Raw genomic sequence first — 26,127 nt, forward strand, 5'->3', positions numbered from 1 at the left:
TATCATCCTCTGCCTTATGGCGTCATTTGGATGCTGTATGGTGTAGCATGGGGTCAAGCACACCCCTCACCCAGACTTTGCTTTCCAGACCGTGGAGTCACTACTTCCCAGTCAAGCAGCTCCTCATTTGGCACCAAGAGGCTGAGTGCACCCTGTTACATTTCCCTTACCGAGAAAAAACCCCTGGCACTATTGGGAACTGAACATAGGTCCTCTGCACGGCAGTCAGATGCAATGAGTACTCATCTATGGAAGTGGGTGATGATCAGGAGTTTGAGACAATAAAAGAACTTGCAAATGCCAGAAAACTGCATATCACTATAAATTTCACACCCATGTGTTGGTATATGGTGGCAGTACATGTGAGGTCAGAAGAAAGCTGATACCCAGTATTCCCATGGTCAATGATTACTGGACATAGTGAGTGGAAGGCAGCATGTGTGCTACAAAAGAGTGCCGAACTAGACAAGTGCACAGCTCTGTGGTTTTTGGGAATAAAGAATGTGTCCATAGAAAGGTGTGTTCAACTAGACACTGAAGTTCAACAAATGATGAGAATGAATCACAAACAAGATGAGCCCTGGTCACCCTGTGGAGTTTTTCCACTGATGCCACAGTGCAGTGTGTGGAGGAAATGATCCATGGACATCCTTGTGTACAACTGTCAACATGGAACATGCCTACGTTGGTTGCCATGAGACTATACACAACCTTCTTAATAAGCAGTTGAATTTTCATAAAATTGTGCATGTTGGGTGCCCCACATGTTGACTGCAGAGCACAAATGCAACAGAATACCTTATCTATTCAGAATGTCATGTGTGGATGTCATACTGCTGGAATTGAAGCCTCATGGTGAGACTGTTCATGCAGCATCCTACTGTACCATTCTGCTGGAACTGTGTAAGGCCTTACACCGCAAATGACCTGCTCCTGACAGCCTACGTTATTTTTCTAGATGTCAATTTACACCCTAACACAGCATGACAAGTGCAGGAACTATTGCAAATATTTCATTGGGAACACATAGAACATCCCTCATACATCTCTGACTTAGCCCCCGTAATTTTCATCTTTTGGGTCCCTTATAAACTATCAAGGTGGGCAGCACTTTGAAGAAAATGAGGCACTTGGGTGTTGGATGTGACAGCTGCCACAAGAATGTTTTGCTGCAGGCTTTCAGGCTACCATCAGTGACTGAGTGAGTGAGTGTTAAAATTAAAAGGGAGAATAAGTTGAAAAGTGAAATAAATTTCTGATCATTCCTCACAGACTCCTGTCGCTACCCATTTTTGGGACTCATTTATTGGTTTACAACTTCACAGTCCTAAAACAATTTGCTCTTTTACATAAAATGCAGACTGAAAATAGCAAGAATAGTGGTCCCAAATTAGCATACTGCAATATTTTGTTTAGGGACATTTTTAACAGTGACAGTAAAACCCAAAGATTAACCAGTACAGCAGTTACTGAGTAGACTGCTGCATTGTGGTAGCAGACAGCATGTGCAGTTGCGACACATGAGATGGTGTAAATCAAGCAACAAATACGTGGCAAACATAGGCACTAGTAAAATATTCGTTGGGGGGAGAGGGTGGGGGGCGGTAGGGACATGGCACCTTATTGGACCGACACCTGCCTTAAATAGACCCTACATGCCAGAAGAGGCTGCTGTGCAGGACACACCCACTCACCTTCTTGCGCAGGCGGTCACGGTCAGCGCGTAGTGTGGCGATGCTGGCACGTGCCTGTTGCAGCTCGTGACCTTGCCGTTCGAGACGCTCCCGAAGTGCAGCAGCTTCTGCACGCTGCTGCGCCAGCTCCTCAGCCAGCCCGGCCAGCTGCAGGCTGCGACATGACGTGCCCGCCTCACGGCTCAGCAGGCCTTCCCCCTCCATCTCTGTCTGCTGCTGCTGCTGCTGCTGTTGCTGCTGCAGCTGCTGGACTGCTGAATGCTCAGGCTCTGCCAGAGGTGTTGTGTCTGGCTCACCAGAGGTACAGTCCTCTTCATCTGGTGGATCTGGTACGATGCACGCTTCTTCGTCGGGCTCCTCTTCCTGCACAAAATACATTAAAACCATTTGCAGAAGGACTCACTGACAACAATCTGAATTAGAAGAAACATCAGCTCACAGACCACACTGGTCACTCTGTAGTGCTGTAGATGAAGTAAGATTGGTACCAGGCAGTCATGTGATCTTCCACTCCTGATATAAATCAATGTAGTGAAGTGGTGTATGTGTGTCAGTCAGTTGTAAGGAATCAGTGCAGTAAGATGATTTGATATTGAGAAGTGACAGAATGGCAGAAAGGAGCTATCACACCCATGGCTTTAGCATGAATGAGGTTGACTGATTTGATGGTCTACCAGCAAGAACTGTCCAATAAATATACAAGGAATGGTACAGCACTTGCAGCTATTTTACTTGGCGTAAGAACAATGGTTGTAAAGGTATTCTAACTAACAGGGAATCTAACCCCAACAGGAATTTTTGTCAGTTAATGCAGATCCATGTCAACTAGTTTCTGAGTGAAAACTGCAAAGGGAGCTACATGCAATGGAGATATGGAATTGTGTACCCTGCAAAAGGCCACTGCTCATTGGGGGCGCATAGTGCTGCACATCTTCAATCGGCCAAAAAATACAGAAATGAGAGAGTAGGTAAATGGAGATGTGTAGTGTGGTCCAAATCACAATTGTCTTTTCCAAATAATGTGAGGCATTTAGTGGACTGATGGCACAATGAGATGTTTGATCTGTAGTGTGTGGAGGGTGCAGTTCAGGCTGGAGGTTATTCAGTTACGTCTTTCTTACCATGATTTTGTGCACAGTGACTCACACTATGGTGAACATGAAATAGGATGTTTATTTCAACATTATCATTTTTTATGATCTTTTTATCATTCTTTATGATGAGTACACAGTGAACACTCCCAGGATGAGTACACAGCCATGTAGACAAGGCTGCATGCATATGTTTGTAGTTTGATGAGGATTCATGCACCTTTAGCCCCTCAACTTGCCTGCTAGACTGCCCTGTTTTAATCCCAAAGAAAATGTCTGGGACTATTTGGGACAGAGGGTAAAATGTAACAATCAACATCAATGCATAAAATGTCTTAGGGTAGAAACCACTATTTTTTTCCAAAATAACTCTCAGTTTAATTTCTTACAGCTCTTTACAGAAATTCTCTAAAATCTAAGTGACATGAACAAGAAATAAATCTGAAGTATAATGAACATGTGATTATTAACTTTACTACTGGTCTCAGACGCCAAAAATTCACAATAAACTTCATCATAAAATACAATCTCCATGTGAAGCAATTTATTTTTCTTCCAATGACACATTTTACTGCTGGACAAGAAGGAGCGGTGCATTATTTGAGATTGTGGCCCAATGTAGCACTCTTTCTTTCAACCTAATATCAGGGAGATGGAAACATAATAATCTGTTTCCAATTGGGAATATCTGGGAAAGTATTTTCAGTATCAGCTTTGCATCCAAGGAAAACATTCCAAAAATATTTATGTGCAAAAGTCAGATCATGTTCGTTTGCCACTGTGCAGCAAATCTGCCTTGGAGCAAAAGTGGAAAATACACAAATGTAGTGATGTTCAGTCCAATATTCCAATGTAAGTTTCTGGATGTATGTAGATTGAGGCTATAGCTGAAATCACAACCAATGGTAGTCAAGTTTAGGTTTGTTCTGTGCATCTATGACATGCATTCTCCTAGCCAATGAGAGTTCAGCAGTGTTCTCAGTGCTCTGACATGAGTATAACAGACAATGCTAGCATTAAATATGATCACAGCAAGTCATTTAGTAAAGTTTTCTTCCATTTGTTGCCAGTTGTTATTAGAGGTAAATAGCAAATTTTACTTTTTTCCCTCCTCTGCTCCTCTCCTTTCCACTCCCCCCCCCCCCCCCCCCCCCGCACCTGTCTCCCCCAAAGTCTCCTGATCAGTGCCTGGCAACCTCATCCTGATGCCATCTAGGCCCCGCATGCACCGCCAGACTGCGCTCCTGTCTCCCCACACCCGTATCCTGCTATTCCTCCCCCTCCCTGCCCCATTCAGGATTCCTGCTTTCGTTCATTGCGACAGATGCATTCCGGCTGCAGCTTCCAGTGATAGTGCTCATGTGTTTGTGAGGTGCATATATATATGTGTGTGTTCATTCTGAAGAAGGCTTTGGCCAAAAGCTCAGTGTGTAGTAATCTTTTCAATGTGGTGAGCAGCAATCTATCCTTTTCATAATATAGTTGATTTCCAATCAGTAATTTCTATAGTTACATTGAAATGTGTATTACTTACAGCACATGGAAACATGGCAAAAGCATTAACAAATTTTTCGATGAAGGGCATGACCTACTGAAAGCTATAATTTCTGTCGCACTGGATGTAATAAGGGCATTAGCTCTACATCAAATTGCTTTCTATGGCCATAGGAAATCTGAAAAAGAGGAACAGATGCACAGTTTCTTAAATATAATAGACCTCCTCACCAGATATTATCCTCTTCTGTGGGAACATCTTTCAAATGAAATGATTAAAACAAAATATTTGAGCACACAAATTTAAAATATGATGATGCAACTATTAAATAGTAGGCATTTAGATTCAAGCAAACCAGATAGAAATGACTTTGAAATAAAGGAATCGTCTGTAGGATTTTTAGGAGCCATGATGCTGAGAGTATTGAAAAAGGAATAATAACTGATTTAGAGAAGATGAACACACAACTGGGTAGGTGCAGAGGTCAAGGATACACTGGTGCTACATACGGTATGTATATGAATGGCAAACAGTTAGGTCTGCAATCAAGAATTAAGTCACCAGCTTCAAATGCTGAGTTCATACATCATTCAACACATAGTTTAAATTTGGTACTAAATGATTTTGTCATGAAAACAGTTTTCTGAGAAACAGTTTTATGAGAAAATGGTGGTTCAGTGGTAACAAATAAATGAAACTGTTGCAGCTGACAGATGTGTTACAATGACTCTGAAGAAACTGTGCCCAATTAGATGGCCTTTCAGATTTTATTCATTGTTATTAATCAAACTGTATTTCTTTGAAAAATATTAACCTAGTTTCCAAACTACTGCAGCCCATAATGCTGATACTGCAAGAAAAACCTAGTTATCTTTACAAACAATTTTGAGGTTGTTGTTAAGAAGTGGAAGTACTAGTGAAAGTTTGGAGCATTGATCCTAAGTTGACCAAAAAAAGTACCCATAAAGAGGAGAAATATTTTTATGAACTTCCTGAAGATCATAGAACTGTGGATAAAGTAAAGTATTTACAAGTCACAGATTTCAGTGCTTCCATTGATATTACAATTCATCATTTTACCAGCCTACAGAATTTTAATGATTGTATGTCTTTCTTACACCCAGTTCATCTTTTTAAGGTAGGAAATAAAGATTTCAGAAAATAGCAGAAAACCTAGTTAGAAAGTATGAATCATATTTTACCACAAAATATTGGTCTAATAACACGTATGTTGAAAGAATTTGGAAAGAAAGGGAACTTTCTATCAATTAAAAATTTTACAAAATTTTTGTTTGTTGAAAATACATTTCTTGTGAGTAGTCTCCCTGATCTGTGCACAGCTCTTCAGCTATACTTGACTCAACCATTTAACTTCTGCTAGAGCAGAAACAAAATTTTTCTAAATTGAAATTAATCAAAACGTATCTTAGAAACTCAGTGTCTGAGTCCAGCACTAAACATGAAATGTCATTCTCTTAACATGGAAGTCAATGTCTAAAAATTTTTGAGTGCTAACTGTACGAGGACTGGAAAGTTGTCTTTGCTTTAGCATATAGATACACTTCATAAAACTGTGGGTAGTGCAGCAGTAGGTTAGGTTAGTTTACTTTACTTTTGACATGTATTGTGGTGTGTGAATGTCTAATATCTTTACATTTATTCTTTGACATCTATCAGTAAATATGATTCCAAAAAGTTATTTGCAGTGGGGGGGTCTCAAAACTTTAGTTACACCACTGGGTCATGCATGCTTAAAAACCGCAGCAGCACCACTATTGTTGTATTGTCACTATTGTTGTTACTATTAGTACTGAAGTAAAATCATGTCAAAAACCAAAAGCCTTAAGGAAAACAGAAATGTTAGGGTGAAGAAATAGATAAAAAGGCTTACATATTTAATCTATAAAAGGACTCTATTTAGTAAACTAAAATCATAGAACTTTGCTCAGTGTAAAAATTTTCTGAAAATGTCTATTGCATAAATATTCAAAAACAGGATACAGAAATGTGGAAAGCTGTATCACCAAGAGATCAACTTTTAATTATTACTCAAATTTTGCAAACAGTACATATTACTTTTATTACAAATTAGCTGAGTATCTGATGTTGTCCAGGTATGTATTTATTCCAGCCTTCTATCAGTTCATCTTCTCCTTCCCCCTCTTTCTATCAATTTCCTCCTCCTCTCCCCTCTCCCTGTTCATCAGCTCATCCCTCTCCTGTCCGTGTCCTCATCACCTATCTTTATCCAACTCCCCTTCCCACCTCTTTATCCGTCTCCTCCTCCTCCTCTCTCTTTCATCTCACCCGCCTCTCTATCTATCTCTTCTTCCTTCCCCCCCCCCCCCCCACCCTTCCCTCTCTGTCCATTTCCTTCTCTTTCCTTTCTCTGTCCATGTCTTTCCCTCTGCTCTCTCTGCCTACCTCCTCCTCTTCCTTTCTGTCGATTTACTCCTACTCTCTCTCTGTCCAGCTCCTCCCCTCCTAAAGCAGACATTGCACACAGAGATGTATAAATGTAAGTGCATGACAGACTGACAATAAGGGGCAGACAGGTTTCGCCATGCCCATAGACATATGGTTTGTGAAGTTTCTGGTTTTGTTGGTGTTTTGTGACAGACTATTCAACATGTCTATAAGCAGTGGTGTAACACACGTAACAATGAAACATGATGTCAGAATTGTGACCAGGAAAAGATCCTGCCTGACAGGAACTGGATAGGCATTTCATGGCTTGTGAATCAAACTCACTTCCAACCCCAAAAAGAGTTGCTATAGGCAATATATGAAGGTTATCCAGACCTATTAGCAAGAGAATATTGTGGCAGAAACTGCATGTAATGATCATCTAGGGTTGGTCACCTTGCAACAAGCCACTACTCACACAGGCAAATAAAAGTGACAACAGCAACGTTGACTGGGCTGGAAGAATGCACGACTGGTTTTCTGAACACTCCCTCACCCTACTGCAACTCATTTTTTTTATTTCTTTGCAACATGATCAACTACGTGTGTGGTGTGTGGTGTGTGTGTGTGTGTGTGTGTGTGTGTGTGAGAGAGAGAGAGAGAGAGAGAGAGAGAGAGAGAGAGAGAGAGAGAGAGAGAGATTTAGTGTAATGTTTGTGTTGTTTGATGATGACAAGTGAAAGGAGAGGATGAAACTCTATGCCAGCACATAGCACCAAGGGTGGGCTGCCACACTTTATATCCCCATCAAATGGATGGATCAACATCAACGGTGTCACATGCCCTCACTTCATGAGATACTACAGAGAGGTTAAGTACTGAAACCAGGACACTGGCGTAAAGTCTGGTGATCAGGAATTTAACGTTACCACCTCTCCTCTCCTATCCTTGCCGGCCAAATACAGGCAGTGAATTTTTATTTATTTATTTTTTTTCCCCACCACTTGGGTTCAAACCAGGTTACTTGAGCATCGAGTGCAACTGCACTAGTGTGTGTCAACAACCTCATCCATGGAGGCAGGTATTACATTTCAACTGGCATGACTTGAGCCCCCACAAAAAATCTGTGGGTCATTTGAAACAGCATGAAAAATGCTGAAATCAGAAACCTGCATTTTAGTGGAATTATACAAGCAGATTCTCAGTGAGTAGCTTAACCTGGATGTGATGTATCTGTACAACCTTGTGGACTCACTTCCTAACTGAATCCAGACAGTTATCAGGCCCAGGAGCGAAATTACACGGCATTAAACAATGCTTGTAATGATTTCTCTAGGGATGAGTAATTTTTTGTCCGGTGAGCTTACTTCAACCTTATCTCTAGGGAATTTTGCTTAGCAATTTCATTCTCGTGCACTTCAACATCTATGACATCATATCTCCTGAACAATGAGCCATAAAATGATATAATTTTGCAAATACATCCAGTGTTATATATGTGAATACTCTCTACATAATGTATTGCAAATAGAGTTAGTAGTAAAGATATAATAAATGCAGTTTTACTGCATGAACAGTGAAAATGTAAAAAATTATATACATTTTTTTTCCTTTCATTATTATGTGCGCGGTGCTCCCGAGAAAAACTCTCGCAAATGTCTTAAATGCATACAGTTTGGTGCAAGTCACTAATGTCCTCATTCTCAAACACTGGATGAATGTACTCTGGCTATTTGCACATCGTGAGCTACACTCATTTTTCAAGCTCACCCCCATGCCTTTGAGAGGTAGGTGGTTTTCATACCCACAGCGGTTCTTTCCAGATAGGTTAGTGCAACATATCCCAAGTTTGGTTGAATTTGATATAGTGTTTTAGGTGGAGATGTGGAAACGACATACCACTTTTATGATACTATGTATCAATTTTATGATATGGATGTGGATGTATGGGTCTAGCACATTTATATTTGCGTTAACATTACAAATGTAGCTCAAATTTAAAGTTGTCTGTACTGCCATTCCAATCCCTGTTCTGGTGAAACAAAGTAATCGGTGAATTCATTTTGCATTTCCTTGATTGACAGTGGCCAATTCGTTTAAGGGGTTCCAATGGTACATTTGTTTTGGCTTACCTGTCTTTGCATCATTCTGTTTTTTTGTTACTGACATTTTTGACAGATATTTGCAGCAAGAATGCAACAAACTGTTCCCACTAACTTGCGAAACCTACTTCTGCAAGTCGACGAAACTTGCGGAGGTCGACTTGCTGGGGGTGTTTCCATGTCATAGAATTTGGAAAAATAGCTTCTAAGCAACTTGTGGAAGATTACTGGCCAGTGGACACACGCTTTAAGATAAGAAGCAGGCCTGCGGGAGACAACTCACATTATCTGCTTGGTGCTCGTTGTCTGAGTTGCTGGAGTCAGGGTCTCCAATCGTGCGGTCGGGATCTTGCAGCTCCGAGTCGTCCACCAGGTTCGTGGTCGAGCCCTCCGCGTCGCGAGACAGGTCTTGGTCCTCATTCTCGTTTTCTGTTCCAATGGAAATATCATTAGATACAAGACAGAAACCTATGACCTGTTCTAATACGATCACTCTTGCCCTTACCCGAGATGACATCTTCTTCTTCCCGTATCACTAGTGATCTCTGCCTCTCGATCTTCCGCGTCAGTTCTGCGATGACCGAATGGAGCTCTGTCAGCCTTTCTTCATACCTCTGGGCCTGCAGTTCAGCTCTCTCCTCTGTCTCGGCTACCAAACGCAGCTTCTCCAGCTGTCAAAAGAAACAAACGAAACCATTATCAGAAAAGTCTACACCTTTTAACAGGCGCATTTTTTGTGGCAACTCAGCGAAGCAAATTTTTTTGCATCGAATTAGAATTGTGATCAATTTATTATATCTTATTTTTTGATAATTTTATTTTTGTGATTTACGTCTAAAAATTATGGTGGTAAATATATCACCACAGCATTTTTTTAAACCTTACATTTTCGGTGGTAAACCGATTTCCCACTTGTGAGCTTTACACTTTGGTGGGAAGAAGATATCCCATTTCCATTTTATATGCTGTAACATGTTGGCATTACATGTAAAAATTTTTTACCAAGACGGTGATTTCTTTTTATTTTACTTTATTTCAAAAACATTTACATTACAAATTTACAAGTAATAATTCTTTTTCAACAAAATGTTCAAATGATTTATTTACAATTAATAATTCTTTTTCAACAAAATGTTCAAATGATTGTTACATTTTCTTTTTATTTTCCTTGAAACTGACGGAAGCATGGTTCGATACACAGGGGTACGTTGCAGGAGCAGCATACCTATTTTGTTCTATTGTCACGAGCTTTTGTTGAACACTTTCGGCACCGTCTGTAGGTTGTTTCTAAAACAGGCATATGATCGCCTACTTTTGCCAGTCGAACATGATCTGGTATGGTGTTCTTCTTGGTTAGAATGGTTACTGGACGACCTTTTTTTTTGCGGGATGTAAAGCTATCTATCAATTGTTTTGCGAGTCGTAATCGAAAGTTCAACTGATCATCATATCCCTCTTGTCCTTTATTAGTTTTGTTCAATATAAAGGCATTTACAACTGCCATGTCTAATAGGAAATAGAGAATCCAATTCCACCACTTACGAGAACGTCAACCTATTGCGTAACGTTCTCTAAGTTGATCAAAGTGATCTACACCTCCCATAATGGTATTGTATCTTGCCACAGCTGTGGGACACATAACCATGCTAGTTGTGCCATCCTTATTCTTTCTTGAGACAAGTGTGGTATCTCTAGGATTGTCTAAAGTTGTCAAAATAGTGACAGGTTTGTTGTCCATCCATTTTATAGCTGCAGTGCCACGTTTGCACTGAAACTGAAATTCTCCTCTTTTCAAGGTACATTTATCTTTCATCATTGAAGGAAGCCCTTTCCGGTTTGCTCTGACAGTCCCTATAGAGTAGATTCCATTGTTCAAAAGCATTTGCATTAGATTCACGGTGGTGAAGACGTTGTCAAACGCTACTAAACTGTTACTATATTTCAGATCTTGGGTGAGGCTAATGACTACACGCTCTCCCGTCATTTGATTTTCCTGTGTAAATATCAAATTTTATGACATAGCCAGTCTCTGAATCAGCTTAACACCATACCTTGTATCCTCGTTTTACTGGCTTGAGAGGCATATACTACGTGAGCGAAGACCGCCCCTTGAAAGGTATCATGCTTTCATCCACAGCCAATACCTTATTAGCAGTGTATGGCTTACGAATTGTGTTGTTCAGAAAAGTTATAAGAGGTCTGACATTGTGATGTTTATCGTGGTTTGGATGCCCTCTTGGGGGATTCAGCCTGTTGTCATTTATGTGAATAGTTTCACATATCTTTTTGAAACGTTTGCATGTCATAGGTTTCGATATGTAAGGCTGACCTAAGGCAGGTTCTGAACTCCAGTAGTGCACTACACTTGGCAACACAACCACACCCATCAAGATATTCATTCCAATCCAGGCCTGTAACTCCTCTACATATAAATTTGTCCGGTTATTTGTTGACTCACTTACAGTCTGACCAGATTGCCATTTTTGTTTCTCTGGATACAGATTTGTCAGCTGAACCACATACTCCAGCTTCTCATTGCTAGACAAGCTCAAGTATTGTGGCATGAGTGGGACAGTGCACAAATGGTTTAATTCGTACCTAACTGGAAGAGTGCAGAAAGTTGAAATAAGTAGTTCTCGTAACATGCAAAGATCAGCACATTCCTCAAACTGTGGAACTATCAAGAATGGGGTTCCACAAGGGTCAGTCTTGGGTCCTTTGTTGTTATTATATATTAATGACTTGCCATTCTATATTCATGAAGAGGCAAAGTTAGTTCTCTTTGCTGATGATACAAGTATAGTAATCACACCTGAGAAACAAGAATTAACTGATGAAATTGTCAATACTGTCTTTCAGAAAATTACTAAGTGGTTCCTTGTAAACGGACTCTCACTGAATTTTGATAAGACACAGTTCTGTACAGTGAATGGTATGACGCCATTAATAAATATAGACCTTAATCAGAAGCATATAGCTAAGGTAAAATATTCCAAATTTTTAGGTATGTCCATTGATGAGAGATTAAATTGGAAGAAACACATTGATGATCTGCTGAAACGTTTGAGTTCAGCTACTTATGCAATAAGGGTCATTGCAAATTTTGGTGATAAACATCTTAGTAAATTAGCTTACTACGCCTATTTTCAACCATTGCTTTCATATGGCATCATATTTTGGGGTAATTCATCACTGAGGAATAAAGTATTTATTGCACAGAAGCGTGTAATCAGAATAATAGCTGGAGTCCACTCAAGATCATCCTGCAGACATTTATTTAAGGATCTAGGGGTATTCACAGTAGCTTCTCAGTATATATACTCTCTTATGAAATTTGTTATTAACAACCAAACCCAATTCAAAAGTAATAGCAGTGTGCATAACTACAATACTAGGAGAAAGGACGATCTTCACTATTCAAGATTAAATCTAACTTTGGCACAGAAAGGGGTGAATTATACTGGCACTAAAGTCTTTGGTCACTTACCAAATAGTATCAAAAGTCTGACAGATAACCAACAAGTATTTAAGAAGAAATTAAAAGAATTTCTGAATGACAACTCCTTCTACTCCATAGAGGAATTTTTAGATATAAATTAAGAAAAAAAATATAAAAAAATTAAAAAAAATAAAAAAAAACACAAAAAATATAAAGTTGTTATATTAACTTAAGTATGTTGTTAAATTAACCTAATTATGTCACGTATTGGAAAGTTCGACTCGTTCCACATCATTATGAAATATCGTATTCATGATCCATGGAACTAGTATTAATCTAATCTAAATAAAGAAAGGAAGTAGTCTCTCTCTGTGCTGTGTTTGTTCAATGGGTGGTTGACAACTGGTTCTCCTTTTGTATCAACGTGAAGAAAGTCGAAAACAGCAGTGTCATCAGACCATTCCTCTTCTGCCAATCGCTCTTCTGCACTGACGGTACTGTTACTAGTGACTCGTCACTGAAAACAATTCTACTCTAGTATATGAGATTCCAGGCCAAAGATATGTCCTTTCAAGACTATTCTGTTCAACAGCTCTTCCAAGCCCTCTGCTGTCTGTAACAGAATTAGAATATATTCTTCTCCCACAATTTTAATTCCCTTTTCAAATTTTTCCTTGGTTTTGCGTTACTATTCACTATACATATATAATTTACGTAGAGGATATCGTCGGAAGCTATTGCCCATTCGCCAATGATGCTACTGCATACAGAGAGACGCCATCGCTATAAAATTTGAGTGAAATGCAAGAAGACCTTCAGGTCGACGTTTGGTGCAGGGATTGTCAGTTGATCCTCAGCATAAACAAATGTAACATACTGCGCATAAGTAAGCGGAAAGACTCATTATTGTATGTTTACACAAGTACCAAACGCTCACTCGAAGCAGTCACATCTCGAGTGTCCGTATGGAGTGATACAAGGTGGAACTATCACTTAAAACTGATCTCAAGGAAGGTAGATATCAGATTGAGATTCATTGGAAGAACCCTCAGAGAGTGGATGTAACTTTCTGTACCATCTTTCAACCGATACTTGAAGACTGCTAGTATGACTGGAACCCGTGCCAGATATACACTGCCAGAAAAAGTAAGAGAGAGAGAAAGAGAGAGAGAGAGAGATGGAATGCAACTCCCTGAAGAACTGTGTTTGAAGGCAACAATGTATGATGTGTATCTTTTTTTGTTACGGTCATCGGCAATCAGAAGACACTCAGGAGGGCTGTCTGTCCGCCCTCTGTTTTGACTTTGCAGGCAGTAACTGTGCTAAATTTACAGGTGAACAGTGTTTGCAGATTCATTAAAGATACAACCGTGTTCCACCGATGAGTACGTACGTACACCTGTTAAATAACCTTAGCCATTTGAACGGGTTCGTAGTGTGAGCCCCATGGAAGCTGGATGGACCTGTGGACTGGTTGCTACACGTGTGGGCACAGTGTGTCGGTGGTGTGTCGCTGCTTTCATCAGTGACTGTGGGAAATTCCCACACCCATAGATCAGGTTCTGGACGTCCGCGTAATTCTGGTTAAAATTGATAACATTGTGCGAGCAGTGGTTTCCGACCGAACATCATGCAGGGAAGAAATCCCGGCATGTGTTGCAGCTTCTGTATCACCTAGGACCATTGGGAATCGTCTGCTTGCATCAAGACTAAGACCACGTGTGTCTCTGGCCAGGCTGCCACTGACACTACAAAAGCAGCTCAGCGCGGCTACTCTGATATCGAGAAATAGTCGACTGTAGGTTGGGATGGCACTCTGTCATCTTCAGTGGGGAGAGGAGGTTCTGTCTGTGTGTGAGTGATGGACGTACACGTGTACGGTGTAGAACTGGGGAACGGTCTACGGCGGAGTGCTTTCGGCCACAATACATAGCTCGCACCGTGGTGTGGGGCGTCATTAGTTACAATTCAGGGTCACACTTGGTGTTTCTGCAGGGTTAAGTAACCAGCGTCGGCTACATTTCACAGGTTGTTATACCCAGGCTACTGCCATTTCTTCGACAGGAAAGTAATGTGATTTTTCAGCGAAGAATGCTCATCCACATACGGCTGCAGCGTCGCGAAGTGCTCTTCGTGGCTTGCAACAACTGCCCTGGCCAGCAAGATCAGAAGATCTCTCGCCAATCCGACATGTATGAGACATGGTGAAGCAGGAACTTCTCCAGAACCTGCAAGAACCACTGCCGAATCGCAACAAAATGTGCAAGATTCGTGGGACAGTGTATCGCAGCTTGTCATTCGGCACATTTGTGATAGTTTGCATGCGAGAATAAACACCTCTTTTGCCAACAGAGAGGGATACACTGTGTATTTATGTGACTGTTTGGGGTACCCTTTACAGTGACATGTGTTTCTCATTTGGCCTGAATTAATTATCGTATACTGACATGCAGCGATGACCCACCTGTTACATCGTCTGTCAATAAAATTACCTTATCCTTGAGAATTGAGCCCCGACGACCAATTTAGACGTGTCTGAGACGCCATAGACGGCGGTGGGACACCAACCTCTAGTCCGCCATATGCCCGAAAACCAGGAGTGATGGTCTGGGGTGCCATTTCTTTTCATAGCATGACGCCTTTGTTGGCATCTGCAGCACCCTTGCAGCACAGCGATACTTCGACGATATTCTACGCCCCGTTTTCTTTCCAGTCATGGCAAACTATCCTGGGCTTACATTTCAGCAAGGTAATGCCCCTACGCACTAGGCGAGAGTTCGAACTGCTTGTCTTTATGCTTGCCGAACCCTACCTTGGCCAGTAAGTTTGCCAGATCTCCCTCCCCCCCCCCCCCCCCCAAATCGAGAACGTTTCGAGCATTACCGGTAGGGCCCTCCAACCATCTCGGGATTTTGACGATCTGGCGCCCCAATTGGACATCAACAACTCTCTCAATCCATGTTAAGCCGAATAACTGCTTGCATCAGGGCCAGAAGTGGACAGATCATGTAACTAACGAGGAGATACTGAATAGAATTGAGAAATAAATTTATGACACACGTTGACCAAAAGAAGGGATCGGTTGATATGACATACTCCGAGGTCTCAAGGAAACGTGAATTTGGTAACAAAAAATGTTCAAATGTGTGTGAAATCTTATGGGACTTAACTGCAAAGGTCATCAGTCCCTAAGCTTACACACTACTTAACCTAAATTATCCTAAGGACAAACACACACACACCCATGCCCAGGGAGGACTCGAACCTCCGCCGGGACCAGCCGCACAGTCCATGACTGTAGCGCCTAGACCGCTCGGCTAACCCCGCGCGGCGAATTTGGTAACAGATCACATCATGAGACATCAAGGAATCGTCAATTTGATAATGGAGAAAAGTGTGAGACGGTAAAAATTATAGACAGAGACCAAGGCATGAATATACTACGCAGGTTCAAGTGAATGTAGGTTGTAGTAGTAATCCAGAGCTGAAGCGGCCTGTACAGGTTAGAGTAAGGTGGTGAACTGCATCAAACGGGTCTTCGAAATGAAGCCCACCACCACAACGACGACAATAGTCCTGCAGCACTCCCTGGGGGTACGGTCGAAGTTATTTTTTTGTCTGAGGATTTTTCTCCGTTAAGAGTGGCATCGGTGCTCTATTTGCTAGCAAATCTTCAATCATAAATTTGGTCTGATATTCTGCACACTTATATATATTATTAGGCGATAGTATGGAACCGTAACGAATATCTTCCGGAAGTCAAAAACACGGAATCAACGTGAGACCCGTTGTTCACTGCCTTCTGGGTCTCGAGGGCGAGAGTCAACGATTACATAACTTCCTACATAGGAAAAACGTTAATAGGACAGATAGCAAAATTCAAACGCTAATCGCAAACTCATTAGCCTTATGAAAATGATTCTATAGACCATATTAAAACTGTTTGCCGAAGCCGGCCTGCGTGGCCGAGCGGTTCTAGGCGCTTCAGTCTGGAACCGCGCGACCGATACGGTCGCAGGTTCGAATCCTGCTTCGGGCATAGATGTATGTGATGTCCTTAGGTTAGTTAGGTTTAAGTAGTTCTAAGTTCTAGGGGACTGAAGACGTCAGATGTTAAGTCCCATAGTGCTCAGAGCCATTTGAACGATTTTTGAATTTGTTTGCCGAACAGGAACTCGAATCCAGGTGCACGCCTTTCGAGGAAGTTCGTTACCAGCTACGCTTTCCTGTAGCCGTCCCCACGGTCGGAGTCGTAGCATCAACTTGCCACATCCTTTCCCCCATTCATACGCTGCCCTATATTCCACGAGCTCTCGAACCATATACTCGTAGTTGAAGGTGGACATTAATGAGGGATGTGTCCACCCTCCGCCTTTTTGAAGGCCAGAACTCTGCTAGGGACACTTTCAATGATGTGTCTGACTGTCCCTGGAGGAATGGCAGCCCATTCTTCCTCAAGAACCGAAACCAGAGAAGGTAGTGATGTTGGACGCTCGGGTCTGGAGCGAAGTCGACATTCTGACTCATCCCAAAGGTGCTCTATTGGGTTCAAGTCGTGGCTTTGGGGAAGCCAGCCTATTTTAGGAATACTGTTGCCTATAAACCATTGCCTCATAGATGCTGCTTTAAGACAGGATACATAGTCACGCTGATACAAACAGTCATGGTCTCCGAACTACTCCTCTACCTTACGCAGTACACACTGCTGTAAAATTTGCTATCGCTCTTCCACATTTAGCGTTTTCTTACGTGCAACACGGGGACCACACCCAAACCACGAATAACAACACGATACCGTAAAACAACATCCTCTGTACTTCACTGTTCACACTACACATGATGGCAGGTAACGTTCTTCAGTATTAGCCAAACCAAAATCCTTCCATGGGATTGTCGTAGGGTACAGCGTAATTCATCACACCAAATCACTTGTTTCCGGTCATCCACTGTCCAGTGGCGTCCTTCTTTGCACCATCTCAAGCGTCACTAAGCACTGACTACAGAAATGTGTGGCTCTGCTCGATGATCGACCACTGTACGCCGTTCTTTTCACTGCCTACTGACCTTTCCTTTATTGTATGATTATATGATGCAGTTACCTCTATAAAATATCTGAGAGTATGCGTGCGGAACGATTTGAAGTGGAATGATGATAAGAAATTAATTGTTGGTAAGGCGGGTGCCAGGGTGAGATTCATTGGGAGAGTCCTTAGAACATGTAGTCCATCAACAAAGAAGGTGGCTTACAAAACACTCGTTCGACCTATACTTGAGTATTGCTCATCAGTGTGGGATCCGTACCAGGTCGGGTTGACAGAGGAGAGAGAGAGAAGATCCAAAGAAGAGCGGCGCGTTTCGTCCCAGGGTTATTTGGTCTGGGCGATAGCGTTACGGAGATGTTTAGCAAACTCAAGTGGCAGACTTTGCAAGAGAGGCGCTCTGCATCGCGGTGTAGCTTGTTGTCCAGGTTGCGAGGGGGTGCGTTTCTGGATGAGTATCGAATATATTGCTTCCCCCTACTTATACCTCCCGAGGAGATCACGAATGTAAAATTAGAGAGATTCGAGCGCGCACGGAGGCTTTCAGACAGTCGTTCTTCCCGCGAACCATACGCGACTGGAACAGGATAGGGAGGTAATGACAGTGGTACGTAAAGTGCCCTCCGCCACACACCGTTGGGTGGCTTGCGGAGTATAAAAATAGATGCACATGTAGACAGTCACTTGGTGCTAGCTGGACTCCTGGTAGCATTTTGGACCTCAACAGGGATTCCTTCCGCTGATTTCATGCGATTTTTTACAACCACCCTCGGTCATACTCGACGGTCCCTGTCCGTGAGAAAATGAGATTTGCATGGTCTCCGTTTAGCTATGGTTGTTCCTTCGTGTTTCCGCTGCATGATACCATCACAAACAGTCACTTGGAAGATTTAGAAGGGTTGAAATGTCCCTGGCGGATTTGTTAATAAGGTAGCATCCAATGACTAGGTACGAGCGTACAGAATAGGTTCCCAGACATGTGACTGGCTCGAAGACTTTTTAAGTAATGGAACACAGCATGTTGTACTCGACGGCGCGTGTTCATCGGAGACAGGGGTAACATCAGATGTGCCCCAGGAAGTGCGATAGGACCACTGCTATATATATGATCTGGCGGACAGGGTGGGCAGCAATCCGGTATTGTTTGCTGACAATGCTGTAGTGTAGAGGAAGGTGTCGAAGTTCAGTGTCTGTAGGATGACACCAGATGACCTAGACAAAATTTATAGTTGGCGTGATGAATAGTAGCTGTCTCTAAATGTAGAAAAATGTAAGTTAATGCGGATGAGTAGGAAAAACAAACCCGTAATGTTCGGATGCAGCAGTAGTAGTGTCCTGCTTAACACAGTCACGTCGTTTAAGCTTCTGGGCGTAACTTTGCAGAGCGATATGAAATGGACGATCATGTGAGGACTGTGGTAGAGAAGGTGAATGGTCGACTTCGGTTTATTGAATCTGACTGCAGAACACTCGTACTGCCGCCAACATACATTTCGTGCAGGGACCACGAAGATAGGGTACGAGAAATAAGGGCTCATACGGAGGCATACAGACAGTCGTTTTTCGGTCTATCATGCAAGTGGAACAGGGAAGAAAATTACTAGTAGTGGTACAGCGTACCCTCTGCCGCGCTCGTGCGGTGGCTTGCGGAATAGGTATCCAGACGTAGATGTGGAACGTTCCAAGTCGTTGAGCTCTCCTAACCCATCCATTCTGCTGTTGTCGCTTCTCTACCAACACAGTACTTCTTACCTCCTTCTATTCTGGCAGATCCTCCTCCCTCGACATCAGACGGTCAACTCCGCACTGCATAACTCTATTCAGATACTTTTGATCAGATAATGTACAGAGCAAATCAGAAATGATAGAAAAATTTAAACTCTTGGCTTTTCTGATCAGTTTCCTTCAATGCTGTGCAACAGTGAACTGGTGAATAGTTCGCTTAATTGATATCTGTCTATCCGCTATTACAAACCATTATAATCTACATCTACATTTATACTCCGCAAGCCACCCAACGGTGTGTGGCGGAGGGCACTTTACGTGCCACTGTCATTACCTCCCTTTCCTGTTCCAGTCGCGTATGGTTCACGGGAAGAACGATTGCCGGAAAGCCTCCGTGCGCGCTCGAATGTCTCTAATTTTACATTCATGATCTCCTCGGGAGGTGTAAGTAGGGGGAAGCAATATATTCGATACCTGCTCCAGAAACGCACCCTCTCGAAACCTGGACAGCAAGCTAAACCGCGATGCAGAGCGCCTCTCTTGCAGAGTCTGCCACTTGAGTTTGCTAAACATCTCCGTAACGCTATCACGCTTACCAAATAACCCTGTGTCGAAACGCGCCGCTCTTCTTTGGATCTTCTCTATCTCCTCCGTCAACCCGATCTTGTACGGATCCCACACTGATGAGCAATACTCAAGTATAGGTCGAACGAGTGTTTTGCAAGCCACCTCCTTTGTTGATGGACTACATGTTCTAAGGACTCTCCCAATGAATCTCAACCTGGCACACGCCTTACCAACAATTACCCTTATATGATCATTCCACTTCAAATCGTTCCGCACGCATACTCCCAGATATTTTACAGAAGTAACTGCTACCAGTGTTTGTTCCGCTATCATATAATCATACAATAAAGGATCCTTCTTTCTATGTATTCGCAATACATTACATTTGTCTATGTTAAGGGTCAGTAGCCACTAACTGCGCCAAGTGCCTATCCGCTGCAGATCTTCCTGCATTTCGCTACAATTTTCTAATGCTGCAACTTCTCTGTATACTACAGCATCATCCGCGAAAAGCCGCATGGAACTTCCGACACTATCTACTAGGTCATTTACATACATTGTGAAAAGCAATGGTCCCGTAACACTCCCTTGTGGCACGCCAGAGGTTACTTTAACGTCTGTAGACGTCTCTCCATTTAGAACAACATGCTGTGTTCTGTTTGCTAAAAACTCTTGAATCCAGCCACACAGCTGGTCGATGTTAAGAAGAGTCGTTAAAACATATCGTTGTTCCCTGCAGTGACTTCTGGCGGCGGCGGTTTCCACTTAATCGAGCTACTCGTAATACGTGGAAAATCCCGTCGCCGCACGACCTCGGAGATTGAATTAATCCATGCATCGGACACCCTCGATCTGACCGAGATCAAATGCGATATCGCGCGTTTTGTCCGGCGACGAGCCGTAAAATGTCTGACGACATTAATCTCTCGCTGTTTCTTTCTCTCTGTCTCTCAATAGTAACTACCTCTAATTTAATTCCCTCTTTAGTGTGGCACTGTCATACTCGACAACACACTAATAACAGAACAGCTTAACAGCTAGAGACATCATCTCTTAAATGAATCTGAGCAAGTGTCTTGCACTTTCGTCAGCGTATTCTGTTTCCTTTATCTAGTGAACGCTGCAACGGGAGATCCTGCAGTTAAAAACAAATCATCGCAGACCATGTGGCAAAACATATACAAACTAATCAAGAAGCGCTCAATTGGGCGTATTTTGCTCTTACATGAAATTCTCACTGCGTTGATCTGAAGACAAGTGTTGATTTATTTTGCATATTTTCGGTCTTTGTTGTGTTGCGGGACTATCTTCGCGGGCAATGTACCTTGAATAAATGAAGCGTTTATTCAGTAGAAGCGAGCAGTAGTAATATTGTATAAAGCAGATAATTGGACATCTTATACAAGTCTTTTTATGAACATTTGTTCCTTAATTGTTTTTGTTGCTGACTAAAAAAATCACTTTCACCTGAACTGTGTTTACCAAAATCGCAATGCAAGACACAAAAATAATTTTCATGCAGACTTTGCTTCCTTGTATACGGTTGGGAATGGACTTATACATACTCTAGAGCCTCCATTTAACATAAAGAAGGAAATCGGGAATCTGCTCTAACTCGAAAGAAAATTAGAACTATACCTCAACAGCGACTGTTTTTACAAATTATCTGAATATCTGGATTCAGAAATCATAGCGATTAGGAGCTGTAGGACAAGTAGTTATCATCGGTAAACAGGACTCATTAGTTACAGAAGTTGATATCCGGCCGGAGTGGCCATGCGGTTCTAGGCGCTACAGTCTGGAGCCGAGCGACCGCTACGGTCGCAGGTTCGAATCCTGCCTCGGGCATGGATGTGTGTGATATCCTTAGGTTAGTTAGGTTTAATTAGTTCTAAGTTCTAGGCGACTGATGACCTCAGAAGTTAAGTCGCATAGTGCTCAGAGCCATTTGAACCATTTGAACAGAAGTTGATAAATATTTTCTCAAAGCAATGACATTCCAACGAAGTAAAAATTGCGCTACCAGTAGCAGATGAAAAACAGCTATATACAGTAACTGAGGAGATAGCAACTATTTTCAAAGCGGCACCTCCCTTTCTAATTTACTAAATTAAATGTAGGTGTCATAAGCAGGAATAACGTTACGTAGTATAGTTATAGTTTATCGTTAATGTATCTCTTCCCTCGCGCTACAGTCTAGAACCGCGCGACCGCTACGGTCGCAGGTTCGAATCCTGCCTCGGGCATGGATGTGTGTGATGTCCTTAGGGTAGTTAGATTTACTTAGTTCTAAGTTCTAGGGGACTGATGACCTTAGAAGTTAAGTCCCATAGTGCTCAGAGCCATTTCAACCATTTCATTTCTCTTCACTCGTTCCTAACCCCGGAAGGTTCTACTTCCTGTTCGAATTTACGGAACGCGATGAATGAATGAATAAATCAATGAGTGAATGAAAAGTCACCCTACCTATAGGCATCATATACACAGCGGCGCTGAGTGGCCGTGCGGTTAGAGGCGCCATGTCACGGACTGCGCGGCCCCTCCCACCGGGAGGTTCGTGTCCTCCATCGGACACGTGTGTGTGTGTGTGTGTGTGTGTGTGTGTGTGTGTGTGTTGCTCTTAGCATAAGTTAGTTTATATAGTTTGTAAGTCTAGGTACCGGTGATCTCAGCAGTTTGGTCCCTTAGGAATTCACACACACACACACACACACACACACACACACACACACACTGTGACCAGTAATCGGATACCTTATCGATACGTGGTTACGTGATTAATTTAATCTGTGGGCCTAAGCGAATGAGTGAACACCCCCCCCCCCCCCTTTCTCTCTCCAAGTTTTTGTTATCTCGGGGAAAATATCACGTAGCAATTTAATTCACTGACGTAACAACGATGCAATTGTTTAAATGTGTCCAATATGTGATAATTTTTTTTAAAAAAGTCCAGATAGTCGCGCGTGTTAAAGTGCCGCTTCCGAGATGGGGAGGCGCGCCTGCTCCGGATCGAATCTGCCGGCGTATTAACAACGAGGGTCGATGTGCCGACCATTTTGGGTGTGGTTGCTAGGCGGTTTCCGGTATCCCATTACGTGAATACCACGCTGGTACCCAGATTCCGCTTAAGATACACGATTCGCAAACATTTGGAAAACTTTGGCTCACTTTATATAAAAAATATTACAAGCAGACATTTGTGGTAGACATATTCCACCCCGCGGGGGAGCGGGGCGACAGCAGAAACTCGCTACCCCACAAATTAACCATACGGAATGCGTTAATAACCATGCCAACTTTGAGCCAATGCGGGACAAAGGCACAAGAAAAAGAAAAAAAAGGCGTCGTTGAAAAAACAAATCGCACATTATCCATCTACATCTGACAATTACGCTCACCGAAGGTATGGCCACATGCGATTCGTGGAGTATCTCATCCTCAAAATGAGGAGGCTATCTGATTCTACGTATAAGATGGTTAAAATTGTCAATGGTATCAAGATAGTTCGTAGCGACCTTCCATAAAAGCACGTTTTCACTACGGTTACGAGGGATTTTTTCTCCTAACAATTATTTGTAACTAATACACGACATTGTAACAATGACGAATTAAATACGAAACCAATGATGCGGCTGAAGCTTCTGACGCGGTGACGGTTGCCTGGCGACGACAATGTTTCAAGAGTTCAGTTGTTTTGTGTCTTAGGTGTGGACGATCGCAGTATCCACGCGGTAACCTGTTGTAGTATTGCAACGTAACGGCTGACAGCAAAAAGACGGAAGATCATGGACAGAATCGAGCAGAATCTCAAGAGGTATTTTAACAAAAAACTTCCTGGATAGCGGAGTGAATTTTCCGAAAATGCACGGTTGCAGAAATCGTGCTACATGATACTTTTGCAGAAGAAGCGACAAAATGTTTTTACCAAACACAGAAAAAACGAACGAGTGACGACAAAACTAGATTTGTTGAGGCACGTAAAATGGCAAAACAGCGCTAGGCATTTCCGGATAGTGAGTTCTTCAAGAAATGTAAGCTTGAAATCCTCTATCCAGATTTTTAAAGCATCACCTTACCTTATTCAGGAGAACAATGACACGCCAAATACGGAACATAGACTATTCTTTGTTTGAACAGTTGGCGTCCAAGTGTTGGAGTTTGACTGGTTTAAAGTTGCACTGGTTTAAGATACTGCGCAGATGTTTATTTTTATCCGCAGTGTTAATAATGACGTTGGTGTAACTAAAGAACATCTTCCGGTGGAGTCAATGAAAGACGCCACAATAAGAGCGGAGTCGTTTATAAATGTTAAACAGTGCATCGAGAAGCGTAGCCTACCAAACGAAAAATAATGCACTCAGATTTTGATGAGCTCGTGAGAGAACTCAAACAGCTCCACCTTCCGCATAAAAATCGGTAAGTTATTATTTTTACTCGGACTTGCTATTAATTTTATTTTCCTCCCCTCAAAGGGAAAATTTTGTGCTTTTCTCAACTTTATTTGCAAAAAACATGTAGTCAACCCTAGCTTCACCCCCCACCCCTTTCTTATACTCCACTTTTTCCCCTTTCTGGCATGAGCTTCCCTCCGTAGTTCTCATCCTGGGTATCTTTCGGCTGCTGGCCAACCACGGAGCCAAGAACTTTTAAATCAGCTCAAAATTAAAAAACTTGCCTTCTCTTGTACTAATCCTCATCGACCACATACCTGTCTGAAGAATGTTTCTTCCCTCTCGTTGTTTGAAGAAAACATCGTCGTGAATAAACCTCAAAAATGAAAACTAATACTTATGTCGTATACCTGATGTCCTGTGTTCATGTACAGGAGTGTTTTCTCGGGTGAAAATGCTATTTGTTTATTTTTTAAGTCTAATCTTTTGTGTAGCATACTCACTTTTTATGACAAAGCGTAGAAGGTTCTACATTTAACACAGAGATTAGGATATCGACGCTCATCCTATTTATAATTTTAGTTAATTCTCATGAAACATTTCAGGTAAAGGCTGGTACTTTCTTTGTACCGGAAAAGGCAACAACGCCTAATCAGCGATGGACAATCACCATCGTCATCATGTACAACAATATTATAGGGTTGAAAACGATGGTTACTAATCTTAATGGTTGCTTAAATTAATTTGAAAGTGAAGAACTAGCTGTTGCTCTTTGCCACTCTTCTCATGTGAATGCTGTAATAAAAAGTTTGGTCATTTTTTAAATTATTAAATTGTTTTGTTGCTTGATAGAGTTCACAGATTCATGCTACATGATACTTTAGTACCTCTATATTATCCGCGTTTTCTTTGATACTCTTGTACCATTTTTAACAATTTTCATTGGGAAATGTTTGTTAGATTTTTGAGAGAGATGTATTCAGAAATGAATGAAATGTAGGGTTCGCATCACCTGCTTTATGTACTTCGGTTGATAATCGGTAAGTCCCTTCTGAAGCTTTCTATAGTGGAATCATTAACTCTTCTGTTTCTGAAGCTAACAGTGGATGTAACTGTAGACTTTGAATTTCACTGTTCTCTGATACTGTTCGTTGACCATCGTGGTCCGAGAGTCTATTTAAAACTGTATTGAAAGTAACTTAGGTGACTATGTCTTCACACACAAAAATGTTATAGATCTTTAGTGCGTAACACTTATGGAAAAGTAAGTGTTAAGTAATATTTCTGGGCCTTTCTGTTAATATCGGAAGATTGACACAACAGCGATTTAACTAAAAAAATTCAAAATATTTGCCTGCAGAAACTTTGAAGTGTATTTATTACAACTGTACACGTGGGAGTATCACTTCAGATCACATGCTTTCGTATGTTGTTGTGTGCAAAAAGTATTTGATTTGGTGTCAAGAAATTAAATTTATTTTCACATAATGACAACCTGTGCTTTTTGGCAGCAGTGTTCATACAACTGATACCAATTAAATTAAAATTAAAACAATAGAAAAAACCTCATTTGCCAGTATTGTTTGTAAGATAGAAATATCCTATCCTCTAGTCTTTTACCTTTCCCTGCTTTGAATGTATTCCGAGTGGGAATGAGCTGCAGCTAGTTTCTCACTTTCAAATTAATTTAAGCAACCATTAATATTAGTAACAATCGTTTTCAACCCTATAATATTGTTGTACATAATGATGATGGTGATTGTCCATCGGAGCACTTTCTAAAAGTAACAGTGAAATTTATTACAATCAGCTCAAAAGAAAAATTACTGCAGTATTTGCGATGACATACACCACAAGTATTGAGTCAATATGAAGTCACTTCAATGGCTTCCAGGAAATCAGGAAAGTAATTAGTTCTGACAAAAGTAAAATTTCCCACACGTTTGGTAATATTTCATGCAAAATATTAACGACACGTATGTTCTAGGTCATACATGTAAACCATCAATATGGCACTGTTAGACCGCTATTTAAGAAAGGTCTTAGGACAGATATTATAGCTGCAGACTCGTTTCACTATTCATGTGTTCCTGAGAAGTTTAGAAAGTACGGTTTTCTTAGAAGTGGTTTAGCTAATCTACGAACAAGAGATTTTGACACAGTCCGTTTCCAAGAGTG

General features: G+C 41.7%; 1 protein-coding gene across 4 annotated transcripts in view; it reads right to left on the bottom strand.

The window, feature by feature from the left end:
- Positions 1-26,127, bottom strand: part of LOC124712492 (colorectal mutant cancer protein) — a 613,504-nt gene that overhangs the window by 49,012 nt on the left and 538,365 nt on the right. For all 4 annotated transcript variants that reach the window (XM_047242790.1, XM_047242798.1, XM_047242807.1 and 1 more), the window contains 3 exons: positions 9,294-9,459; positions 9,072-9,217; positions 1,695-2,057 (listed from right to left, as the gene is read on the bottom strand). In XM_047242790.1, coding sequence (XP_047098746.1) covers positions 1,695-2,057; positions 9,072-9,217; positions 9,294-9,459 — 675 coding nt within the window. The remainder of the gene's footprint in view (positions 1-1,694; positions 2,058-9,071; positions 9,218-9,293; positions 9,460-26,127) is intronic.

The sequence above is a fragment of the Schistocerca piceifrons genome, chromosome 1, assembly GCF_021461385.2.
Source record: "Schistocerca piceifrons isolate TAMUIC-IGC-003096 chromosome 1, iqSchPice1.1, whole genome shotgun sequence".
Lineage (NCBI taxonomy): Eukaryota > Metazoa > Arthropoda > Insecta > Orthoptera > Acrididae > Schistocerca > Schistocerca piceifrons.